Source organism: Mustelus asterias, assembly GCF_964213995.1.
Source record: "Mustelus asterias chromosome 26 unlocalized genomic scaffold, sMusAst1.hap1.1 SUPER_26_unloc_2, whole genome shotgun sequence".
Taxonomy (NCBI): domain Eukaryota; kingdom Metazoa; phylum Chordata; class Chondrichthyes; order Carcharhiniformes; family Triakidae; genus Mustelus; species Mustelus asterias.
In genome coordinates, this window is record NW_027590087.1 from 1,461,143 (window position 1) to 1,484,236 (window position 23,094).

Genomic DNA, 23,094 nt, shown 5'->3' on the forward strand with positions numbered 1-23,094 from the left:
AGCCAACCAGCGAACAGGCTATTCTAAACCAGATACTGTGCAACGAGTAATGAAGGATTAATTCACAATCCTGTGCCGTTCCCTTGGAGAAGAGCACCTATTAAATGACAGAATGTTTCATTAAGTTCGAGAGTTAAATATTTGAATCTGAAACTAGGGCTCTGAATCTAAACAAATGAAATTAAGAGTGTATGTGAAGCGAATTATCAAGGATAGATGGTGGAACCTTACTAACGTGGTTGATGGTGGATAAGAAATGGTTTATTTTTAAACAACGTTTTCATGAATTACAATAATGCTGACTTCCTGTCTGGCGCAAAAAAACCTGATGAAATGTGGCTCAAACGTGGCTTATTCAATAAATTAGGGATAATATTAAAACCAACGTGGAGCCATATAAAATTGGCATAGAAAGGCAGCAAGGCTGATGATGGGAAATGTTTTGAATTCAGCAAAAGAAGATTAAAAAATGATCCAGCGCAGGAATTAGATTATGAGATTAAAATTGCAGACAAGTAGAAACGAACAGTAAAAGCCTCAGTAAATATGCGAAGAGAAAAAAATAAATAAAGACAATGGAGGTCCCTTCTCATCAGAAGCAAGGACATTTGCAATGGAAAATAAAGAAATGGCAGAAGAATTGAACATAAACTTTCATTCTGTCGTCACAAAAGAGGGCACAGAAAAGAAAAAAGCAACTTCCAAATATGTTAGGGAACCAAATGAATATACGGAATTGAACGAAATCTGTATTTGTAAGAAAAATGTGATGGGGATATTAATGGGTTTAAAGAGCGGCAAATCACCAGCACCTGATACTCGACATCTGAGTATTAAAGGAAGTGGCTCTGAAAATATTGGATGCACTGGTGGTCATTGTCCAAAATGATATGAGCCCCTGAAGCGGTTCCTACAGAATTGAGGGTTGTAAATGTAATCCCACTATTTAATAATGTAGGAAGAGAAAAAAGAGCGTTACACACCAATTAGCCGGAGATCAGTCGTGGGGAAGTTGCCAGAAAAATTTTAAAAACTAGTTCGAAAACATTAACGGGAACGAAAAAAGCCAGCATGGGTTTATAAAAGGCAAATAATGCTTTAAAAATCGACAGGACTTTTCTGAGGATGTAATTAGTAGAATAGTTAAGAGAGAACCAGTAGAAGAATCGCTTTTGTGCTTTCAGAAGGCTTTTGATATGATTCCTCATAAGTCAGTGGGCAAAATTAAAGCAGCTGGGTTAGGGGATAATTTGTTAGTGTGGATCCAAATTGATTTATACACAAGAAAAAGAGCGTGAGAATAAATGGCAGCAGTGACTTGTCCGGTACCACCGGTATCAGGGCTTCACACCCAGCCTTTCTCAAAACATATCAATGATCAGGATGAGGGAACCAAATGTAACAGTTTCAAATTTACTGATGAAACAATACTGGGTGGGATTAAGGGAATGGAGGATACAAGGAGTTGTCAAAGTGGTTTGGACAAGGTGAGTGGGTGAGCAGATGATTGAGTGGCAGATGCAGTAGAATGCCACTAAATGTAAGATTATACACTGTGGTGTGGAAAAACAGGAGAGTATTATTCAAATGGTGAAATAATCGGAAGGGTAAACAGCCAGAGGGATCTGGGTGTCCTTGTACACCAATCAGTGAAAGTGCACAGGCAGATGCCTCAAGCAACTGGGAAGGTAAATGGAATGTTGCCTTCATTGCAAAAGGACTTCTGATCATAATTAGACATGTCCATCTGCAGCTGTACAGCGCCTTGGCAAGACCACAGCTGTCGTATTGCGTGCAGGTTTGAAAGGATATATTTGCCATAGAGAAAATATAGCGGAGGCTGACACAAGAGTTGGCCGCACTGTCCGAAGAGGGGGGATTTGTTCAAGTTTGCCAGTTTCACTACAGTTCAGAAGGATGAGAGGAGATTTGATTGAAATGTATACAAGTCTAACAGCACTGGACAGACTACAGTTTTCCATGGTTGGGGAATCTAGAACCAGGGGGCACAGTCTCAGGATACGGGAGACTATTTAGGAGAGGAGGAGAATTTTTTTTACTTAAAGGGTAGTGGACCTGTGGAATTATCTGCCATTGAAGGTTCTGGAGGCCAAGTCACTGAATATATTCAAGAAAGAAATGCATTTTTAAAAGATACGGATAGAAGGCGAGAATATGGCATTGAGATAGATGCAGTAAGAAGTCTCACAACACCAGGTTAAAGTCCAACAGGTTTATTTGGTAGCAAAAACCACTAGCTACGAAAGCCATTTGCTACCAAATAAACCTGTTGGAATTTAACCTGGTGTTGAGACTTCTGACTGTGTTTACCCCAGTCCAACGCCAGCATCTCCACATCATTGTGATAGATGGTCAGCTATGATCTCAATGAATGGCGGAGCATGATCGGAGGATAAATGTTCTTCTTCTGCTCCTGGTTTCCATGTTTCTACATATGCACAGGTCATCCTTGCAGAATTCGCAGCCTCTAACCTGCACTTGTTGCCAAATTACCACCACATCCCTTCCTCAATGTAGATAACGGCGTTGACTAATAATGCATAGATCCGGGCTAATACTGTGGGCACATGCTTTCATATAACCAGTATGGAAGATTTTGGAAATGAAAATCAACTAATACATCTTGAATTGAAATCTCGTTTCGGTAATGCTGACCATGAAAACATTATCCATTGATGTAAAAACCCATCCCAATCAATAATGTTGTTTGTCGACTGAGATCTGCTGTCCTTGTCTGGACTACATGTGACCCCAGCTCTAAAACAGTGTGATTACATAGAACATAGAAAGCCACAGCACAAACAGGCCCTTCGGCCCACAAGTTGCGCTGATCATATCCCTACCTCTAGGCCTATCTATAGCCCTCAATCCCATTAAATCCCATGTACTCATCCAGAAGTCTCTTAAAAGACCCCAACGAGTTTGCCTCCACCACCACCGACGTCAGCCGATTCCACTCACCCACCACCCTCTGAGTGAAAAACTTACCCCTGACATCTCCTCTGTACCTACCCCCCAGCACCTTAAACCTGTGTCCTCTCGTAGCAACCATTTCAGCCCTTGGAAATAGCCTCTGAGAGTCTACCCTATCCAGACCTCTCAACATCTTGTAAACCTCTATCAGGTCACCTCTCATCCTGCGTCTCTCCAGGGAGAAGAGACCAAGCTCCCTCAACCTATCCTCAAGGCATGCCCCCCAATCCAGGCAACATCCTTGTAAATCTCCTCTGCACCCTTTCAATGGCTTCAACATCTTACGTCTTGAAGAGTCTAACAGGCAACTCAGCTTTATTAAATGGCTGCAAAGTCTAAAAGTATTGAAACCGAATGATTCACCCGGAAATTACAATTACATTCCCAACCCTGTCGACCCTACAAATTTCATCATGTGGGGCCAGTGCTAAGATTCGGAAAGCTATCCCACTGACTAGTCAACCAGTTCCCTGAAACAATGAACCTCTCAACATCATACTTGCAGACTATGTCCCAAATACAACCATCATCATTGTTGGGTATGACCTGTCCCGCTGACAGGAAAGACCAACAAGACATCCAGTGGGGAACGGATTGCCCTGGATGTCCTCAACATTGAGTCTGAACTCCCTGAAGTCTCATTAATCCGGTTGGAAGCGTGGCAATGAAATTGCCTGCTGGTTTCATCCTCCCATGTCCACTATCTGATGAACAAGTGCTCCTCCATGTAACACACTGTTTGGAGGAAGCACTGAGGATGGCAAGGGCAGGAAATATACTCTGGGTGGGGACTGAAATATCCATCAACAAGTCATGCTCAGTAGCGCCACCATTGAATGAGCTAGCAACGTCCTAAAGGGCATAGCTGCTGCACTGGGTCTGCGGCAGGCGGTGAGTGAATCAACAAAAGGTTTAACTTATTTGACCTCCTCCTGATCAGGCTGTCTGTTCCAGATGCACATGGTCAAAGTTGTCGGAGTGACCAACAAACTTTCCATTAGGAGGCAAAGTCCTGACTTACCTTCAGGTGTTGTGTGGATTTACCAACGAGTTAAATGTGATAGGTTTTGTACAGATCAGTTGAGTCAAAACTGCGCAGCCATTAGACAGTGTGATCAATCAGTAGGAGCAGCAGAATTGTATTCGACCTTAACGGCCCAGCATATCATCTGCTCTGCTATTGCCAGTGTATCAGTCCTAGTGAATGAACAGTGAAGGAGGGGATGCCATTGATAGCGCCGGGGGTACCTCAACAACAGGTGTCAAACTGGTGAAGGTTCAACGCGGGAATGCTTTTACAGCAAACAGCAGAACAAGCATGAGGGAAGTGACCCGAAAACTAGTGAATCGGATCCAAAGTAGAGTGTGACAGTTGGTGTCTCAGTGAGGGAGTGCTGCTCGGGCTGCAGTAGAGTGTGACAGTTGGTGTCTCAGTGAGGGAGTGCTGCTCGGGCTGCAGTAGAGTGTGACAGTTGGTGTCTCAGTGAGGGAGTGCTGCTCGGGCTGCAGTAGAGTGTGACAGTTGGTGTCTCAGTGAGGGAGTGCTGCTCGGGCTGCAGTAGAGTGTGACAGTTGGTGTCTCAGTGAGGGAGTGCTGCTCGGGCTGCAGTAGAGTGTGACAGTTGGTGTCTCAGTGAGGGAGTGCTGCTCGGGCTGCAGTAGAGTGTGACAGTTGGTGTCTCAGTGAGGGAGTGCTGCTCGGGCTGCAGTAGAGTGTGACAGTTGGTGTCTCAGTGTGGGAGTGCTGCTCGGGCTGCAGTAGAGTGTGACAGTTGGTGTCTCAGTGAGGGAGTGCTGCTCGGGCTGCAGTGGAGAGTGACAGTTGGTGTCTCAGTGAGGGAGTGCTGCTCGGGCTGCAGTGGAGAGTGACAGTTGGTGTCTCAGTGAGGGAGTGCTGCTCGGGCTGCAGTAGAGTGTGACAGTTGGTGTCTCAGTGAGGGAGTGCTGCTCGGGCTGCAGTAGAGTGTGACAGTTGGTGTCTCAGTGAGGGAGTGCTGCTCGGGCTGCAGTAGAGTGTGACAGTTGGTGTCTCAGTGAGCGAGTGCTGCTCGGGCTGCAGTGGAGAGTGACAGTTGGGGAAGTGTGGGGAAGTTTTTGTTTTCTTTTTTTCTTGCTGGTAATGGCTTCAGGGATGGCAGTTCAGGCAGTATGCTGCATCTCCTGTGGGATGTATGTGGTGAGGAAATCCAGTAGTGTTTCAGGAGATTTTAGTTGTAAGAAGTGCATTAGATTGCAGCTTCTGGAGGAGCGTGTAAAGGAGCTGGAGGGGGAGGTAGAGGAACTCCGCATAATTCGGGAGGCGGAGGTGGAAGTTGATAGGAGTTATAGAGAAATAGTAACTCCTAGAAATGAGGCTTGGGTCAATGCCAGGAGGAGGGGTAAGAAGCAATCGGGAAGACAATCCCCTGGGGCGGTTCCCCTCCATAATATGTTTTCGGTGCTGGAGGCTACAGTTGAGGAGGAATCAACTGAGCATAGAGAGCAGATCTCTGGGGGTGAGCCGAGTGAGAAAGCTCAGGTGGTTAGGGGCTGTAAAAGACTGGGCCTTGTGATTGGGGACTCCACAATTAAGGGGACAGATAGGAGGGTCGGAACTAAAGGTAGGGACTCAGGGTTGGTGTGTTGCCTACCAGGGGCTGGGGTCCGGGATGTGTCTGACAGGGTATTCAGGACTCTTATGGGGGAGGGAGATAAACCACAAGTTATTGTACATGTGGGGACACACGACATAGGGAGGATAGGGGAAGGGGATATTAGGCAGGGATTTATGGAGTTGGGGTGGAAACTAAAGGCCAAGACTGACAGAGTGGTTATCTCTGGACTCTTGCCTGTACCACGGGATAGTTTAGAGAGGAATAGGGAGAGGGAAGGTTTGAATTCATGGCTGAGGGGATGGTGCAGGAGGGAGGGGTTCAGGTACTTAAGCAATTGGGGCTCGTACTGGGGAAGGTGTGACCTCTATGAGAAGGATGGTCTACACCTTAATCAGAAGGGGACCAATATCCTGGGGGGTAAATTTGCTAAGGCCATGCAGGGAGGTTTAAACTGATTCGGGGGGGGGGGGGGAGGGATCCTGAGTAGTGGGGCTGAAAGTGAGGGATGCATGGATGGGGACTGCAATGCACGGCATTGCAGAGGTGGGGTGGAGCAGGGTTTGAAATGTGTATACTTCAATGCCAGGAGTATTCGCAATAAAGTGGGTGAACTTGCAGCGTGGATCAGTACCTGGGACTTCGATGTTGTGGCTATTTCAGAGACATGGATAGAGCAGGGGCAGGAATGGATGCTGCAGGTCCCGGGGTTCAAATGTTTTAGTCGAACGGGATTTATCCAAGGATTCTCTGGGAGGCAAGAGAAGTGATTGCAGAGCCTCTGGCTCTGATCTTCAGGTCGTCGTTGGCCTCTGGTATAGTACCAGAAGATTGGAGGTTAGCGAATGTTGTCCCATTGTTTAAGAAGGGGAACAGAGACTTCCCCGGGAATTATAGACCGGTGAGTCTCACTTCTGTTGTCGGCAAGATGTTGGAAAAAATTATAAGGGATAGGATTTATAGTTATTTGGAGAGTAATGAATTGATAGGTGATAGTCAGCATGGTTTTGTGGCAGGTAGGTCGTGCCTTACTAACCTTATTGAGTTTTTTGAGAAAGTGACCAAGGAGGTGGATGGGGGCAAGGCAGTGGACGTGGTATATATGGATTTTAGTAAGGCGTTTGATAAGGTTCACCATGGTAGGCTTCTGCAGAAAATGCAGATGTATGGGATTGGGGGTGATCTAGGAAATTGGATCAGGAATTGGCTAGCGGATAGGAAACAGAGGGTGGTGGTTGATAGTAAATATTCATCATGGAGTGCGGTTACAAGTGGTGTACCTCAGGGATCTGTTTTGGGGCCACTGCTGTTTGTAATATTTATTAATGATCTGGATGAGGGTATAGTTGGGTGGATTAGCAAATTTGCTGATGACACCAAAGTCGGTGGTGTGGTAGACAGTGAGGAAGGGTGTCGTAGTCTGCAGGAAGACTTAGACAGGTTGCAAAGTTGGGCCGAGAGGTGGCGGATGGAGTTTAATGCGGAGAAGTGTGAGGTAATTCACTTTGGTAGGAATAACAGATGTGTTGAGTATAGGGCTAACGGGAGGACTTTGAATAGTGTGGAGGAGCAGAGGGATCTAGGTGTATGTGTGCATAGATCCCTGAAAGTTGGGAATCAAGTAGATAAGGTTGTTAAGAAGGCATATGGTGTCTTGGCGTTTATTGGTAGGGGGATTGAATTTAGGAGTCGTAGCGTTATGTTGCAACTGTACACAACTCTGGTGCGGCCGCACTTGGAGTACTGTGTGCAGTTCTGGTCCCCACATTACAGGAAGGATGTGGAGGCTTTGGAGAGGGTGCAGAGGAGGTTTACCAGGATGTTGCCTGGTATGGAGGGGAGATCCTATGAGGAGAGGCTGAGGGATTTGAGATTGTTTTCGCTGGAAAGGCGGCGGCGAAGAGGGGATCTTATTGAAACATATAAGATGATTAGAGGTTTAGATAGGGTGGATAGTGATAGCCTTTTTCCTCTGATGGAGAAATCCAGCACGAGGGGGCATGGCTTTAAATTGAGGGGGGGTAGTTATAGAACCGATGTCAGGGGTAGGTTCTTTACCCAGAGGGTGGTGAGGGATTGGAATGCCCTGCCAGCATCAGTAGTAAATGCGCCTAGTTTGGGGGCGTTTAAGAGATCCGTAGATAGGTTCATGGACGAAAAGAAATTGGTTTAGGTTGGAGGGTCACAGTTTTTTTTTAACTGGTCGGTGCAACATCGTGGGCCGAAGGGCCTGTTCTGCGCTGTAATGTTCTATGTTCTATGTTCTAAAGCTCTGCATCCCTGCCGGATTCGACCATGGCTGGTGTGATTTATTAACTAACCATCTGGAGTATTAGGCGCCCCAAATATCCACGTCCTTAATGAAATATGTTTCAGTATGTCTGAACATTCCAGTACAAAAGATAAAGCTGAAACATTGGCAAACATTATTAGCCAGAAGAACGCAGGAGCTGAAAGAAAGAATTAAAGCAAAATAGTGCGGATGCTGCAATGTGAAACAAAAACTGAAAACCCCGGAAAATCTCAGCAGGTCTGACAGCACCTGTGAGGAGAGAATAGAGCCAACGTTTCGAGTCTAGATGACCCTTCATCAGAGCTCTGACGAAGGATTATCTGGGCACGAAATTTTGGCTCTATTCTCTCCCCACAGATGCTGTCAGACCTGCTGAGATTTTCCAGCCTTTTCTGTTTTAGTAGCCGGTACATGATCTATTGTGACTGTCTATTGAGGTCCCTGTCATCACAGATGTCAGTCCTTAGCTAATTCAGTTCACTCCAAATGATATCATGAAATAACCGAAATAAATGTAAACTGTAAATGCTTTGGGCCATGGCAATATTCTGGCAAGAGAAAGACGCATCAGTGATCGTAGTTATAACTTAATCTCAGATGTGGGGTGTTTGCTGACGATTGCACTATTTTCAGCACAATTTGTAACTCCACAGATGCCGAAGCAATTGGTGCACATATGCAAGAAAACCTGGACACCAGTCAGGCCTGGGCTGCGATATGCCAAGTAACGTTCGTGCTACAAAAATGCCAGGCAATTACAAATGCCATCAAAAGAGATTCCACCCCTCCCTCCTTGGCGATTGAATTTCATTACAATCATTGAATCCCCCACTATCACGATGCTGGGGGTGGGGGGGTGGTGTGTGTGTGCAGCTGACCTGAACCGGAATTGTACCAGGCACAAAATACTGGTGACGAGAGCAGGTCAGATTCTGGAGATTCTGTGGAGAGTGACTCACTTCCTCACTCCCCAAGATCTATTCATCGTCTAAAAGGCACAGTCAGAGTGTGATGGAATCGTCTCCAGTTGCCTGGATGTGCGCAGTTCCAACAACTTTCAAGACGCTCGACAGCATCCCGGACAAAACAGCCACCTGATTGACACCCCATCTCACCAACATCAGCATTCACGCCCTCCACTATCGACACACATGGCAGCGGTGTTTACCATTTACATGATACACTGCCACAACATAATAAAAAAGTGAAACCTATAGTCTCACAGTAATCTGATGTCATGTTGGGCACGGAAGTTCAGATGGAATTAATCTCATTGAAATTATTGCTGGTTCTCTGGGATTTCTCACTCTCTTTGAAAATTATTTTAAATTAAAAATTTGGTTTATTCATATGTCGTTTGAATTAAGGACGGAATCAAAATGTGATCTTTATTCAGTGTTCAGAATGGATCAGGACCCAGTCCAGGGACTGCCTCCTGTCCTCAAAACACCTGGGAAATCCCTGAACAGATCCTTTCCTTCTCATTCCCAGTGCTTACCTTTCACTTGGTTTTTCAATACGCTCCTTATTATTCTTTACAGAAAGTAAATGAAATCGCAGACAGTGGGAACCTCGCGGACTGTTCCAAACTTCTCCTAAATCTGGTTATAGAGAAAGGCTCTCGGGCTCTCAGGGTGATGTGGGAATCCTTTGTGGAAATGCACCGTGGGTTACCAAAGTTGGAGAACATACTGAGAGAATTACCGACACTTGGTACAGTAAAATCGCACAGTGAATTAAACATTGCAGATTTTTCTGATCTTGCACATAGCTGATTTCATGATTGTAATTCCTTTAATCAGGTCCTGATGCATTTGTTTACATGAACATCCCACAAGGTTTATCGGAAGTACCCAGTAACCTAAAAGGTAAGTGATGACAGTGAAGATTGCAAACTAATTATTTCACTTCTCAGAGTCTGAATAGTTAGTTGTCAGAATTTGGAAATCAGAAAATCGAAGTCTCGGAATCAGGGTTAAATATTGTTTGAATTTGTCGTCCATCCTCATCTGTTCTGCACAGGTTCAAGTTTGCAATTCATCCGACCATACACATTAGGAGCAAATGTTGACCTCTCGGTCCCTCTAAGCTGCTCCACCATTGAACAAGTCCATGGCTGATCGCATCACAACCTTCACACTGCATTCCTGTTTTTCCCAATCATCTTTCGTCTGTTGTGCTTTATATTTTTTCACTTAACCAACTCTAAATTACCAGAACCTCATTTTCTTGTTCTGTGTATTTTCCACCATAGTCCATAAATACTTTGAATGCCTGAACTTCACTGAACCGTCGCCAAGTTTGTTTTTTCAAGTTTATTCTTTAAATAGTTCAAATCCTCAGTTAACTAATCCATTTAGGGGGATTAGCGGGGGTAAATATGTGGAGTTGCGGGAAAGTGCTTGGGTGGGATGTTCTGTCGGAGAGTCGGTACAGACTCGATGGACCTGGTGGCTTCCTTCCCCACTATCAAGGCTCGCCTTGTTAACATGCTCGTAATGTCTCTGTTTTGCAATTCATAAACACCCTTCAACTTGTTCTGAAAGCCAAGTATCGAGAGCTCGGCGTGCCTTTGTGAGGGTGACCATCAAAGCTAATGCGTGCTGCTTATTGTGTTGCTGTTCTAAATTATGAATTACCTTTTTGCATTTGATCACTTTAATTTATTCTTCTTCCTTTTGGAACAAGTAAATGATATGATGCCGCCCCTTAAATGCTCCTTCACGCTGTTTCATAGGGTCAAGGACAGTATTAAGTTATAGACAACGTTGTAATTATTTTCTCATCATCATTTAAGAAAGATGCATTCAAATGCCATCTCTTTGCAGTAGATTTTTGACCCAGGTCACAAGCCTATGGACTTATGATCAGAGAGAGTTATAGCGAGAATGTCACTGTCAATGATTCTATGAGACTCTGACTCAATTGTAAATAAATAGTCAATGCGAGAGTGACAGCAGTGAGTTTCGGAGTAAAATATAAAGTCTCTGTTACTCGGGTGCAGAAGCTTCCATATGTCCAGCAGCCCAGCTTCAGTAACATGATTGCTCAGTGATTTGCTTATATTGGAGCACGGGTTTGATGATGCTGAGAGCCAGTCTCCCATTTGGGACAGAACACAATTCGAATCTCACCCAATAAGGACAATCCTGTACTTTTAGCTGAGATAAGATTGAAGATTAGCTTCATGAATTGTGTGTCATTCTCATTTGGGGCACATGAATGACAGTTCCGTGCCTTCTCCTGTTCCGTTATGCAATACGAATTTGCCTTCATTGTCCGTATGTTGTGAGTGGACACAAAATTTCACCAGTCTGTGAAATAAGATTGTTAAACCCCTTATTCCCCCTGATGGGTGAGAGGAAAAGAAGACCTGGTTTGCCCAAGATCTGCCCAGCTACTATGTTCTTTATCTGACAAATGTGTTTCCTTTAAAAATGCAATTTTGCAGCTTTGATGTTTCAGCTCAGAGAGCATTTTTCCCTTGAGGTTTTACATTCTAGCTAATTACCTTGAACACATCCATAATAATCTGCATTTAATTGATCTGACCGGAGTATCCAGCTCGGCAAGTAGCCTGATATCAGAGAAGAAAGCATTGAGAGAGGGGAAAGGAGAAAAAGAAAGAAAAATGTACTGCCAATGCAATGGCTTTTACATGGTTTACTTGGGAGTACTGTGATAAAAACTATACACATAAAAAGTTTAACTGCAAATTTGATCCATTTCCAAGTGCTGAAAACCAAATGTGCTCAAACCAACAAAAGTGGCTCGCTATTCAACCCATCAAATGCCTACTTGAGTCTCATAACTATAATTCTCCAGAGCAGATGTTCCGACTCTGAAGCCTACAGCTCCATTGGTGATAAGCCACATGAGTTAACTCTCCCGTCTAAACAAGCGCAGCCGTGTCCATGGATACGGTCAGCTGAGACTGCTCCACCCCGCCCATCAAAGTGTTCATATCCCCACCCGTTATGTGAACTGGCTAAAACTTTCTGAACATCACTGAATAAAGCAAAGTGCGTATAAAAAATAAATCTCTGCCTCTTGGAAAATAATATCAGCAAATAACATGCGATGTGGTGCAAGGTTCGCTCTAGCTGCTTACCCTCCAATCGGCTCGCACTGATGCCCAGATGTTGCAAACCCTCTGCAGCCTCCAATGCAGATGAAAAGGATTTGCTTGCATCCTTGAGGTGGACTCTCAGCCTCACCGGGTAATGTTTTGAAACTTTAGGCTTTTCTCCCTAAGCTGCTTTTTAATAGCTGTATATTCACATGTTTACCACTCCAGATGTGGCGAGTCATCGTTATCGAGCATGAATCGCCTTCCTTTCAATTGGAGATTTTTCTCACCTCAAGCCTTGGTGAGAATCTATTGTTGTGTCCGGAATCTGAGCGATTTTACCACCGATTATCTCAGGGGTGCATTAGTATTCAACAGCTTTTGCTGCAGCGATCTATGAACCCGCTCTAGTTGTAGTAGAACATCGACTGGCAGTTTATCTAGGTCATTGAAAGAGCTTTTGACCAAATGGATAATGTCCCCGCCTTAGTTTTCTGGCACCCCATAAATTCACAGGGGATTCTGTCTCCTGAATTTTTCGAGGTACTCGTATCTGTCCTCTAAATGCCTATTTTGATAGAGTAAATGAAAGAGTAGTTTGTCGTTGCTTATGTTGTTATCCTCAAACTTTCTAATTCTGTTCTCAGACTCCAGTAACTGCTTTGAAAACCCGCTGACAGTTCCAGTTCTGAGATTGAATTAATGTTTTTCTCAAGGACCTCATTTACAGAATTTCTGAATGTTCTCAGTTCAGGAAAGTGCTCAGACCAGACCTTTCCATACCTGACTTTTCTCAGATCGATCAGCATGGGGTTCAGCTCAGACTTCTCAATACCGCATGTGGTGCTCAGGCAGCCCTGATGCTGCCATGCGGAGAGGGGTGGCGAATTCTCACTTTGTTTCAATCTTCCTTAAACACTTTGCATTCTTCTCTCTTCTGTCTCATAGTTTGGCTCTTGTGTCTATATCTATAAGTGGTATTTGTTTGGAGGTTATTTAATAACTGGATGGCGATGGATCTTTGTTCGGCATGAACAGAGCAATACGCAGTCGGCAGCGATTAATTTATCCAGCTCCCTCTTGTGTCCAATTTCCCTCCTTTTTGAAGAACTTGGTCTGTCAGACAACCCTTGCAATTTTAAATGATTCGCGAGACTTTCAATAATTCCACCTTTCCTTTCCCCTACAAGTCACTCTCATTCCAAATTATCTGCCAATTCAGTTAACTAAGTCTTAGTTACTTTCTGTAAACCCATCAGTGTTACACCTTCCATTTTCAGGAACGTCTTAGCAATTTCCAACGGGATTTCGCATTCCAACTGTGGTACAATAAACACCAAAATAATTTTACCGTTCAGCATCCAGTAACTGGCCTTCCATGTGTGAAAATTTCCACTGAATTTTTACTAAGAATCCAATTACCCTTTCTCGACGTTTTGAAATTCCAGGCAGGTCCCCACTTCTGTAACAATTCCAGTCGATGTTATAACGGGATGGGATGATCCCACAATTAAACTCTGGCTCAAAGGATTGCAACTTTTAAAAAGAAAAAAAAATAAGCATAGACTGACAGAGTCACAGAACCACTACTTAGTTTTAGCAACAAGAAAGGAACATTTATTAAACAATGAAAAATGGATTACAATAAAATACACCTTTACTCCTTCTTTAGGTCACCCAATATACACACGTTCTAAGAATAACACGAATGACAATGTACAATTGCAGGAAACTATGATGGTCTCATCAGCACACACGATACCGTTTGCTATTTCTCCTCCGAATCCGCTCAGATGCTTGTCATTTGCAAGTTTCCAAACTCCACTCCCCAAAAAAATGCTTCATGTCTTGCATTATATCTCACATCAGCTTTGTCGCACAAATCCTCTCCCGCAAACATCCTCTCTATCAATCACACATCCTCTCCTGGCACACACATCCTCTCCTGGCACACACATCCTCTCCTGGCACACACATCCTCTCCTGGCACACACATCCTCTCCTGGCACACACATCCTCTCCTGGCACACACATCCTCTCCTGGCACACACACCCTCTCCATCACACACATCTTCTCCATCACACACATCCTCTCTATCACACACATCCTCTCCTGGCACACACACCCTCTCCTGGCACACACATCCTCTCTATCACACACATCCTCTCCTGGCACACACACCCTCTCCTGGCACACACACCCTCTCCTGGCACACACACCCTCTCCTGGCACACACACCCTCTCCTGGCACACACACCCTCTCCTGGCACACACACCCTCTCCTGGCACACACACCCTCTCCTGGCACACACACCCTCTCCTGGCACACACACCCTCTCCTGGCACACACATCCTCTCTATCACACACACCCTCTCCTGGCACACGCATCCTCTCCTGGCACACGCATCCTCTCCTGGCACACGCATCCTCTCCTGGCGCACGCATCCTCTCCTGGCGCACGCATCCTCTCCTGGCGCACGCATCCTCTCCTGGCGCACGCATCCTCTCCTGGCGCACACATCCTCTCCTGGCGCACGCATCCTCTCCTGGCGCACGCATCCTCTCCTGGCGCACGCATCCTCTCCTGGCGCACGCATCCTCTCCTGGCGCACGCATCCTCTCCTGGCGCACGCATCCTCTCCTGGCGCGCGCATCCTCTCCTGGCGCGCGCATCCTCTCTTGGCGCGCGCATCCTCTCCTGGCGCGCGCATCCTCTCCTGGCGCGCGCATCCTCTCCTGGCGCGCGCATCCTCTCCTGGCGCGCGCATCCTCTCCTGGCGCGCGCATCCTCTCCTGGCGCGCGCATCCTCTCCTGGCGCGCGCATCCTCTCCTGGCGCGCGCATCCTCTCCTGGCGCGCGCATCCTCTCCTGGCGCGCGCATCCTCTCCTGGCGCGCGCATCCTCTCCTGGCGCGCGCATCCTCTCCTGGCGCGCGCATCCTCTCCTGGCGCGCGCATCCTCTCCTGGCGCGCGCATCCTCTCCTGGCGCGCGCATCCTCTCCTGGCGCGCGCATCCTCTCCTGGCGCGCGCATCCTCTCCTGGCGCGCGCATCGTCTCCTGGCGCGCGCATCCTCTCCTGGCGCGCGCATCGTCTCCTGGCGCGCGCATCCTCTCCTGGCGCGCGCATCCTCTCCTGGCGCGCGCATCCTCTCCTGGCGCGCGCATCCTCTCCTGGCGCGCGCATCCTCTCCTGGCGCGCGCATCCTCTCCTGGCGCGCGCATCCTCTCCTGGCGCGCGCATCCTCTCCTGGCGCGCGCATCCTCTGCTGGCGCGCGCATCCTCTCCTGGCGCGCGCATCCTCTCCTGGCGCGCGCATCCTCTCCTGGCGCGCGCATCCTCTCCTGGCGCGCGCATCCTCTCCTGGCGCGCGCATCCTCTCCTGGCGCGCGCATCCTCTCCTGGCGCGCGCATCCTCTCCTGGCGCGCGCATCCCCTCCTGGCGCGCGCATCCTCTCCTGGCGCGCGCATCCTCTCCTGGCGCGCGCAACCTCTCCTATCGCGCGCACCCTCTCCTGGCGCGCGCACCCTCTACTGGCGCGCGCACCCTCTCCTATCGCGCGCACCCTCTCCTATCGCGCGGACCCTCCCTATCGCGCGCACCCTCCCTATCGCGCGCACCCTCCCTATCGCGCGCACCCTCCCTATCGCGCGCACCCTCCCTATCGCGCGCACCCTCCCTATCGCGCGCACCCTCCCTATCGCGCGCACCCTCCCTATCGCGCGCACCCTCCCTATCGCGCGCACCCTCCCTATCGCGCGCACCCTCCCTATCGCGCGCACCCTCCCTATCGCGCGCACCCTCCCTATCGCGCGCACCCTCCCTATCGCGCGCACCCTCCCTATCGCGCGCACCCTCCCTATCGCGCGCACCCTCCCTATCGCGCACACCCTCCCTATCGCGCGCAACCTCCCTATCGCGCGCACCCTCCCTATCGCGCGCACCCTCCCTATCGCGCGCACCCTCCCTATCGCGCGCACCCTCCCTATCGCGCGCACCCTCCCTATCGCGCGCACCCTCCCTATCGCGCGCACCCTCCCTATCGCGCGCACCCTCCCTATCGCGCGCACCCTCCCTATCGCGCGCACCCTCCCTATCGCGCGCACCCTCCCTATCGCGCGCACCCTCCCTATCGCGCGCAACCTCCCTATCGCGCGCACCCTCCCTATCGCGCGCACCCTCCCTATCGCGCGCACCCTCCCTATCGCGCGCACCCTCCCTATCGCGCGCACTCTCCCTATCGCGCGCACCCTCCCTATCGCGCGCACCATCCCTATCGCGCACACCCTCCCTATCGCGCGCACCCTCCCTATCGCGCGCACCCTCCCTATCGCGCGCACCCTCCCTATCGTGCGCACCCTCCCTATCGCGCGCACCCTCCCTATCGCGCGCACCCTCCCTATCGCGCGCACCCTCCCTATCGCGCGCACCCTCCCTATCGTGCGCACCCTCCCTATCGCGCGCACCCTCCCTATCGCGCGCACCCTCCCTATCGCGCGCACCCTCCCTATCGCGCGCACCCTCGCTATCGCGCGCACCCTCCCTATCACGCGCACCCTCCCTATCGCGCGCACCCTCCCTATCGCGCGCACCCTCCCTATCGCGCGCACCCTCCCTATCGCGCGCACCCTCCCTATCGCGCGCACCCTCCCTATCGCGCGCACCCTCCCTATCGCGCGCACCCCCCTATCGCGCGCATCCCCCCCTATCGCGCGCATCCCCCCCTATCGCGCGCATCCCCCCTATCGCGCGCATCCCCCCTATCGCGCGCATCCCCGCCTATCGCGCGCATCCCCCCCATCGCGCGCATCCCCCCCTATCGCGCGCAGCCCCCCCTATTGCGCGCATCCCCCCCTATCACGCGCATCCCCCCCTATCGCGCGCATCCCCCCCTATCGCGCGCATCCCCCTATCGCGCGCATCCCCCCTATCGCGCGCATCCCCCCTATCGCGCGCATCCCCCCCTATCGCGCGCATCCCCCCTATCGCGGCATCCCCCCCTATCGCGCGCATCCCCCCCCTATCGCGCGCATCCCCCCCTATCGCGCGCATCCCCCCCTATCGCGCGCATCCCCCCTATCGCGCGCATCCCCCCCTATCGCGCGCATCCCCCCCTATCGCGCGCATCCCCCCTATCGCGCGCATCCCCCCCTATCGCGCGCATCCCCCCCTATCGCGCGCATCCCCCCTATCGCGCGCATCCCCCCTATCGCGCGCATCCCTCCCTATCGCGCGCATCCCCCCCTATCGCGCGCATCCCCCCTATCGCGCGCATCCCCCCCTATCGCGCGCATCCCCCCCTATCGCGCGCATCCCCCCTATCGCGCGCATCCCCCCCTATCGCGCGCTTCCCCCCCTATCGCGCGCATCCCCCCCTATCGCGCGCATCCCCCCCTATCGCGCGCATCCCCCCCTATCGCGCGCATCCCCCCCTATCGCGCGCACCCCCCCTATCGCGCGCATCCCCCCTATCGCGCGCATCCCCCCCTATCGCGCGCATCCCCCCCTATCGCGCGCATCCCCCCCTATCGCGCGCATCCCCCCCTATCGTGCGCATCCCCCCCTATCGCGCGCATCCCCCCTATCGCGCGCATCCCCCCTGATCGCGCGCATCCCCCCCGATCGCGCGCATCCGCCCCGATCGCGCGCATCCCCCCGATCGCGCGCATCCCCCCGATCGCGCGCATCCCCCCCGATCGCGCGCTTCCCCCCCGATCGCGCGCTTCCCCCCCGATCGCGCGCTTCCCCCCCTCTCAGATCTTCTGGCACACACATCCTTTCTATTACATGAATCCTCTTTCCGGCACACACCTTCCCTCTGGCACACATCCTGTCTGCACACGCACCTTCACTCGTACATACTTCCACTCTGGCAATCACGTACATTCTGGCACACAGATCCTCTCTTGCGCACATACATTCTTCTGTTGATTCCTTCACAGTCTCCATCACTTTCTCTCACACTCTCTCACTCAATAACTCATTCAGTCACTCTCTCGATCACATCCTCCATCTCACACCCATTCACACACTTTCAAACTCTCTCACTCACTCTTTCACACTTTCCCTCACACCTTCATTACCTCTCTCTCAGATTATCTCTCTCTCTCAAACTTACTTTCTCATGTTCATTCTCTCACATCGTTTTTCATACTATGTTTCTCACCACTTCTAATTCACACCCACACATTCTGCTCACTCGCTCTCGCTCGCACACTCTCTCTCATTAAGGTAATAAGGATCCACTTGTCCCGTAAAATGCTCTTGTCTTGCCGCTATTACCCAATTATAGATTCTGACGGCCTCTGTTTATTGCTCGTGTTCCTTAACTGCAGCAGTTCTCCTGTTTGTGCAAAGTTGACCTTTTTCCCATCATGCTCTGCAGGCCTTTCGCTGTTAGTCCCCCTTTGAGCATTAGCGAATTGGAGCACAATTGCGCCTCATCAAACCTCACTCTTGTCGTGCAGCTTTAATTGAAACGCATTCCAAGCATTTCATTTAATGAGGCAAACAAGGACAGCAATTCAATTATTGCTTCATTTTACACTTCTCGTACCAATTCAAATGAACAGTTGCAACTCATTAAATCTTCACTCTACTTGAACTAACTGAACATCAACTTTCAATTGAACTTTAACTCTTAAACTGCACTTTAACTTTAACTGAACGTCAACTTTAACTATTTAACTGAAAATAGATACTACCCACTTGAGGAGAGCATTGGCCATTAAATATCCTCGATGTAGAATCTATTTTCCCCTTCTCTGAAGCATCCTTCAGGGTACAAGTCTACTTGCGATGGTCGGTCTCTTTGAGTTATCGCTGCCAAACAAAGGACTCACATGGCTTTTTATCCACAATTCTTCATTCGCCTCCGGAAGATTATCTGTCATCCAGCTAATTGTGTAACCAGAAACCGATCGCATGGCTCGAACATCCACTGAAATTACTTTTGAAAGACGCCTTTACGCTTAGTTCATTTTATATATCCCATACATTACAGCTATATAAATCAGAGACGCAGTGTTTCTGTTAATGGAAACAACTTCCCTTATCTGGGCCAATACAGGAATTTCAGAACACAGCTCCCAGACCACAGTCTCTTTCGGACCGGTACCTGGTTTTAATCTACATGTTGAATAAAAATCCCAGCATGCTTCTCTCCCAGCGAGAATACCCTTTTTCCAGTCACTGTTGACATTATTCTTGTTAAGTCATTGTTGTAGCCGTTCTTTCTCCGTCCACACCCTGTTTAAGCAGATACTCAAATCCATGTCATGTTATATTCGAAGTATATCTATCAGTAGTTCGGGCTTTCTTATGTACAATTACGTTTCTAACTTATTTTCCATTTCATCTCTCCGGAATTCAAATGATCAAAGTATGCATTTGTTACTTTAGCGTCGAAACTACAACAATAATTGCAACATGCAAAGTAATTCTTATCCATTGATGTATTTGTACTTTCGCACCCCAATTCCAAAATTCCTCTCACCAGTTGGTTCCGTTTGTTGCTGCAATCACTTGCCTGGTTTCCCCTCTTTCTTGAATGACTTGGGCAATCGTTTGGTGAATTGTATTTGTTTCTTGATCCATTGCCAGTCTTTTTGTAAAATTACAATGTTAGTTTCACACTTATCAACGTAATTGCCCAAAGTACTGCTTGATTCTTCAGTGACATTATGAATGTTTTCTTCCAGTTTATCTCTGTCGACCAGCTTGAGGTGGCCTCAGCATGATGGGATCTGGGCTTTAAAGCAAAGGATGGTGTTAGCAATGGGAAAAACTCTCACAGCCATATTCCTATTCTTTCAATGAGGTGGTAATACAATATTCCCCGTTTCCCTTATCAGGAACTTGGACACTGTCAATATCGAGGGTTCGGATTTCCATTGTACAGTTCAGATGTTTGTCTGTTTTAAATCCACACAAGGCTTTTACGCTGGGATATACAAGATCATACATCATAGATCATAGAATCCTACAGTGCAGAAGGAGGCCATTCGCCCCATCGAGTCTGCACCGACCTCAATCCCACCCAGGTCCTCTCCCCATTTCCCCATGCACTTACACTAGTTACGCACCCTGACACTAATTGGCAATTTAGCAAGGCCAATCCACTTCACCCGCATATTTGGACTGTGAAAGGAAACTGGAGCACCCAGAGGAAACTCACGCAGACACAGGGAGAATGTGCAAACTCCACGCACACAGTGACCCAAGCCGGGAATCGAACCCGGATCCCTGGTGCTGTGAGGCAGCAGTGCTAACTACTGTGCCACCGTGCTGCCCCTCATAAGATCATGAGACCATAAGAAAAACATACAGACGTAGGTTGTTCAGCTCCATGGGCCTGACCCTTGATTCCCTTGCTGATCAAAAATGTGGTTCTCAGCCTTAAAACGACGCAATAATTCTTCCGCCACAGCTCTCTTTGGAAAAGAGTTCCAAAGACTCTCAGCCCTATGGAAGAAGAGTCTTTAATTAGCGTCCCTTTATTCAAAGTCTATGCATTCTTGGCCTAGAGTCTCCCATGACTGGAAACATTCCCTCAGCATTTAGCCTGACAAGCCCCTTAAGAATCCTGTCTGTCTCAATGAAATGAGTTCTCATTCTTCTAAATTCCAATGAGTAGAGTCCCAACCTGCTTAACGTTTCTTCATAAGACAATTCCTCCAGGAGTTCTGTGAAATGCTGTGAATGAAATCATATATTCCTTAAATAAGGGGACCAAAAATGTTCACAGTACTCCAGATGTGGTCTCACCAACCCTTGCAACACGACTTCCCTACTCGTACTCCAACACCATTGAAATAACGGCCAACATTCCAGTAGATTTCCTGATTACCTGCTGCACCTATGTGCCAGATGTCTGTGCGTCGTGCTCAAGTACCACCAAGGTACTTTGTCTTGTGACTTACTGCAGTTTTTCTCCATTGAAATAATACGCTTTTCTTTTGTTCTCCCTTCCAAAATGAACGACTTGTATGGGATAGAGTGAAAGTTGGCCGATTGGATAGGTAACCAGCTATCTGATCGAAGACAGAGGGTGGTGGTGGATGGAAAATTTTCGGACTGGAGGCAGGTTGCTAGCGGAGTGCCACAGGGATCAGTGCTTCGTCCTCTGCTATTTGTGATTTTTATTAATGACTTAGAGGAAGGGGCTGAAGGGTGGATAAGTAAATTTGCTGATGACACCAAGATTGGTGGAGTCGTGGATGAGGTGGAGGGCTGTTGTAGGCTGCAAAGAGACATAGATAGGATGCAAAGCTGGGCTGAAACATGGCAAATGGAGTTCAACCCTGATAAATGTGAGGTGATTCATTTTGGTAGGACGAATTTAAATGTGGATTACAGGGTCAAAGGTAGGGTTCTGACGACTGTGGAGGAACAGAGAGATCTTGGGGTCCATATCCACAGATCTCTAAAGGTTGCCTCTCAAGTGGATAGAGCTGTGAAGAAGGCCTATAGTGTGTTAGCTTTTATGAACAGGGGGTTGGAGTTTAAGAGCCATGGGGTTATGCTGCAACTGTACAGGACCTTGGTGAGACTACATTTGGAATATTGTGTGCAGTTCTGGTCACCTCACTATAAGAAGGATGTGGAAGCGCTGGAAAGAGTGCAAAGGAGATTTACCAGGATGCTGCCTGGTCTGGAGGGTAGGTCTCATGAGGAAAGGTTGACAGAGCTCGGGCTGTTCTCTCTGGAGCGGAGGAGGTTGAGGGGAGACTTAATAGAGGTTTATAAAATGATGAAGGGGATAGATAGAGTGAACGTTCAAAGACTATTTCCTCGGGTGGATGGAGCTATTACAAGGGGGCATAACTATAGTGTTAATGGTGGGAGATATAGGAAGGATGTCCGAGGTAGGTTCTTTACACAGAGAGTGGTTGGGGTGTGGAATGGACTGCCTGCAGTGATAGTGGAGTCAGGCACATTCGGAACATTTAAGCGGTTATTGGATAGGCACATGGAGCACACCAGGATGATAGGGAGTGGGATAGCTTGATCTTGATTTCAGATAAAGCTCGGTACAACATCGTGGGCCGAAGGGCCTGTTCTGTGCTGTACTGTTCTATGTTCTGACTTCACATTTTCTCAAATTATGCTCCATTTGCCAACTTTTTGCCCACTTACTTAGCTTACAATAAAATATTTATAGGTTATTTGAATCCATCTTGCAACTTGCCTTTCCACCTATTTTTGTATTGTCTGTAAATTTGGCTACAAAACATTAATTTCCTTCATCCAAGTCATTATTATATATTGTAAAGATTTGCAGTCCCGCACTGATCCCTGTGTAAACCCACTGTTTATAGGTCACCAACCTGAAAGGGAACGCTTTATGCCACTCGCGGTTTCCTGCCCATTAGCCAGTCCTCGATCCATGCCAATACACTGCCTCAAACATCATGGGCTCATATCTAATATCTTGAACTTTTTTGACGTACCTTGTAAAACGCCTTCTGGAAGTCCTAATGCATCACATCTACTGCTTCCCCTCTCTCCACTCTGGTTGAGAGTTCCTCGAAAAAGTCTAATCAATTAGTCAGACATATTTCCCTTTCATGAAGCCATGGTAATGCTGTTTAATTAGATTATAATTTTACAAATGTGCTGCTATTGCTTCCATCATAATTGATTCCAATCTTTTTCCACAATAGATGTTAGGCTATTCGGCCGATAGCTACCTGCTTTTTGCCTCCATCCCTTTTTGAATAGGGGTGGCACATTGGCATGTGGGGAAGGAGCAAGCAATTATCTTGTCTGTTTGATAGAATTCAGCTAATGTGGTACCCACCAGCTTTCCCTTCATTAACTATTTTTCCTTTAGTTCATGAATAGCGTGATTGGCACAAACTCTGTATTTTATTCTTTTAAGGTTTTGAATTCCATTCCATAACTGCAGACAATTAAATGATGGAAAAATCTTATCATCTGTTGCAACTTCATTGTCATTCCCAATATTTAACTTTATCTTCCTATCTGCAGATCACCTCATTCCTCTACACATAACAGCCCTAAAGTGTTATTGTAAAATTACTTTACAGTCATTAATTTCTAACATATTAGCATTTAATTAAGTATAACTTCAGCAACATATTTTTCATGCCTCTGTATATGTTAGCTGAGTTTACATTAAC

General features: G+C 48.2%; 1 protein-coding gene across 1 annotated transcript in view; it reads left to right on the forward strand.

The window, feature by feature from the left end:
* Nucleotides 1–23,094, forward strand: part of LOC144482121 (NACHT, LRR and PYD domains-containing protein 3-like) — a 90,373-nt gene that overhangs the window by 19,713 nt on the left and 47,566 nt on the right. The window contains 3 exon segments of the mRNA XM_078201351.1: nt 5,029–5,059; nt 9,420–9,591; nt 9,681–9,746. Of these exon segments, the coding sequence (XP_078057477.1) occupies nt 5,029–5,059; nt 9,420–9,591; nt 9,681–9,746 (269 nt within the window).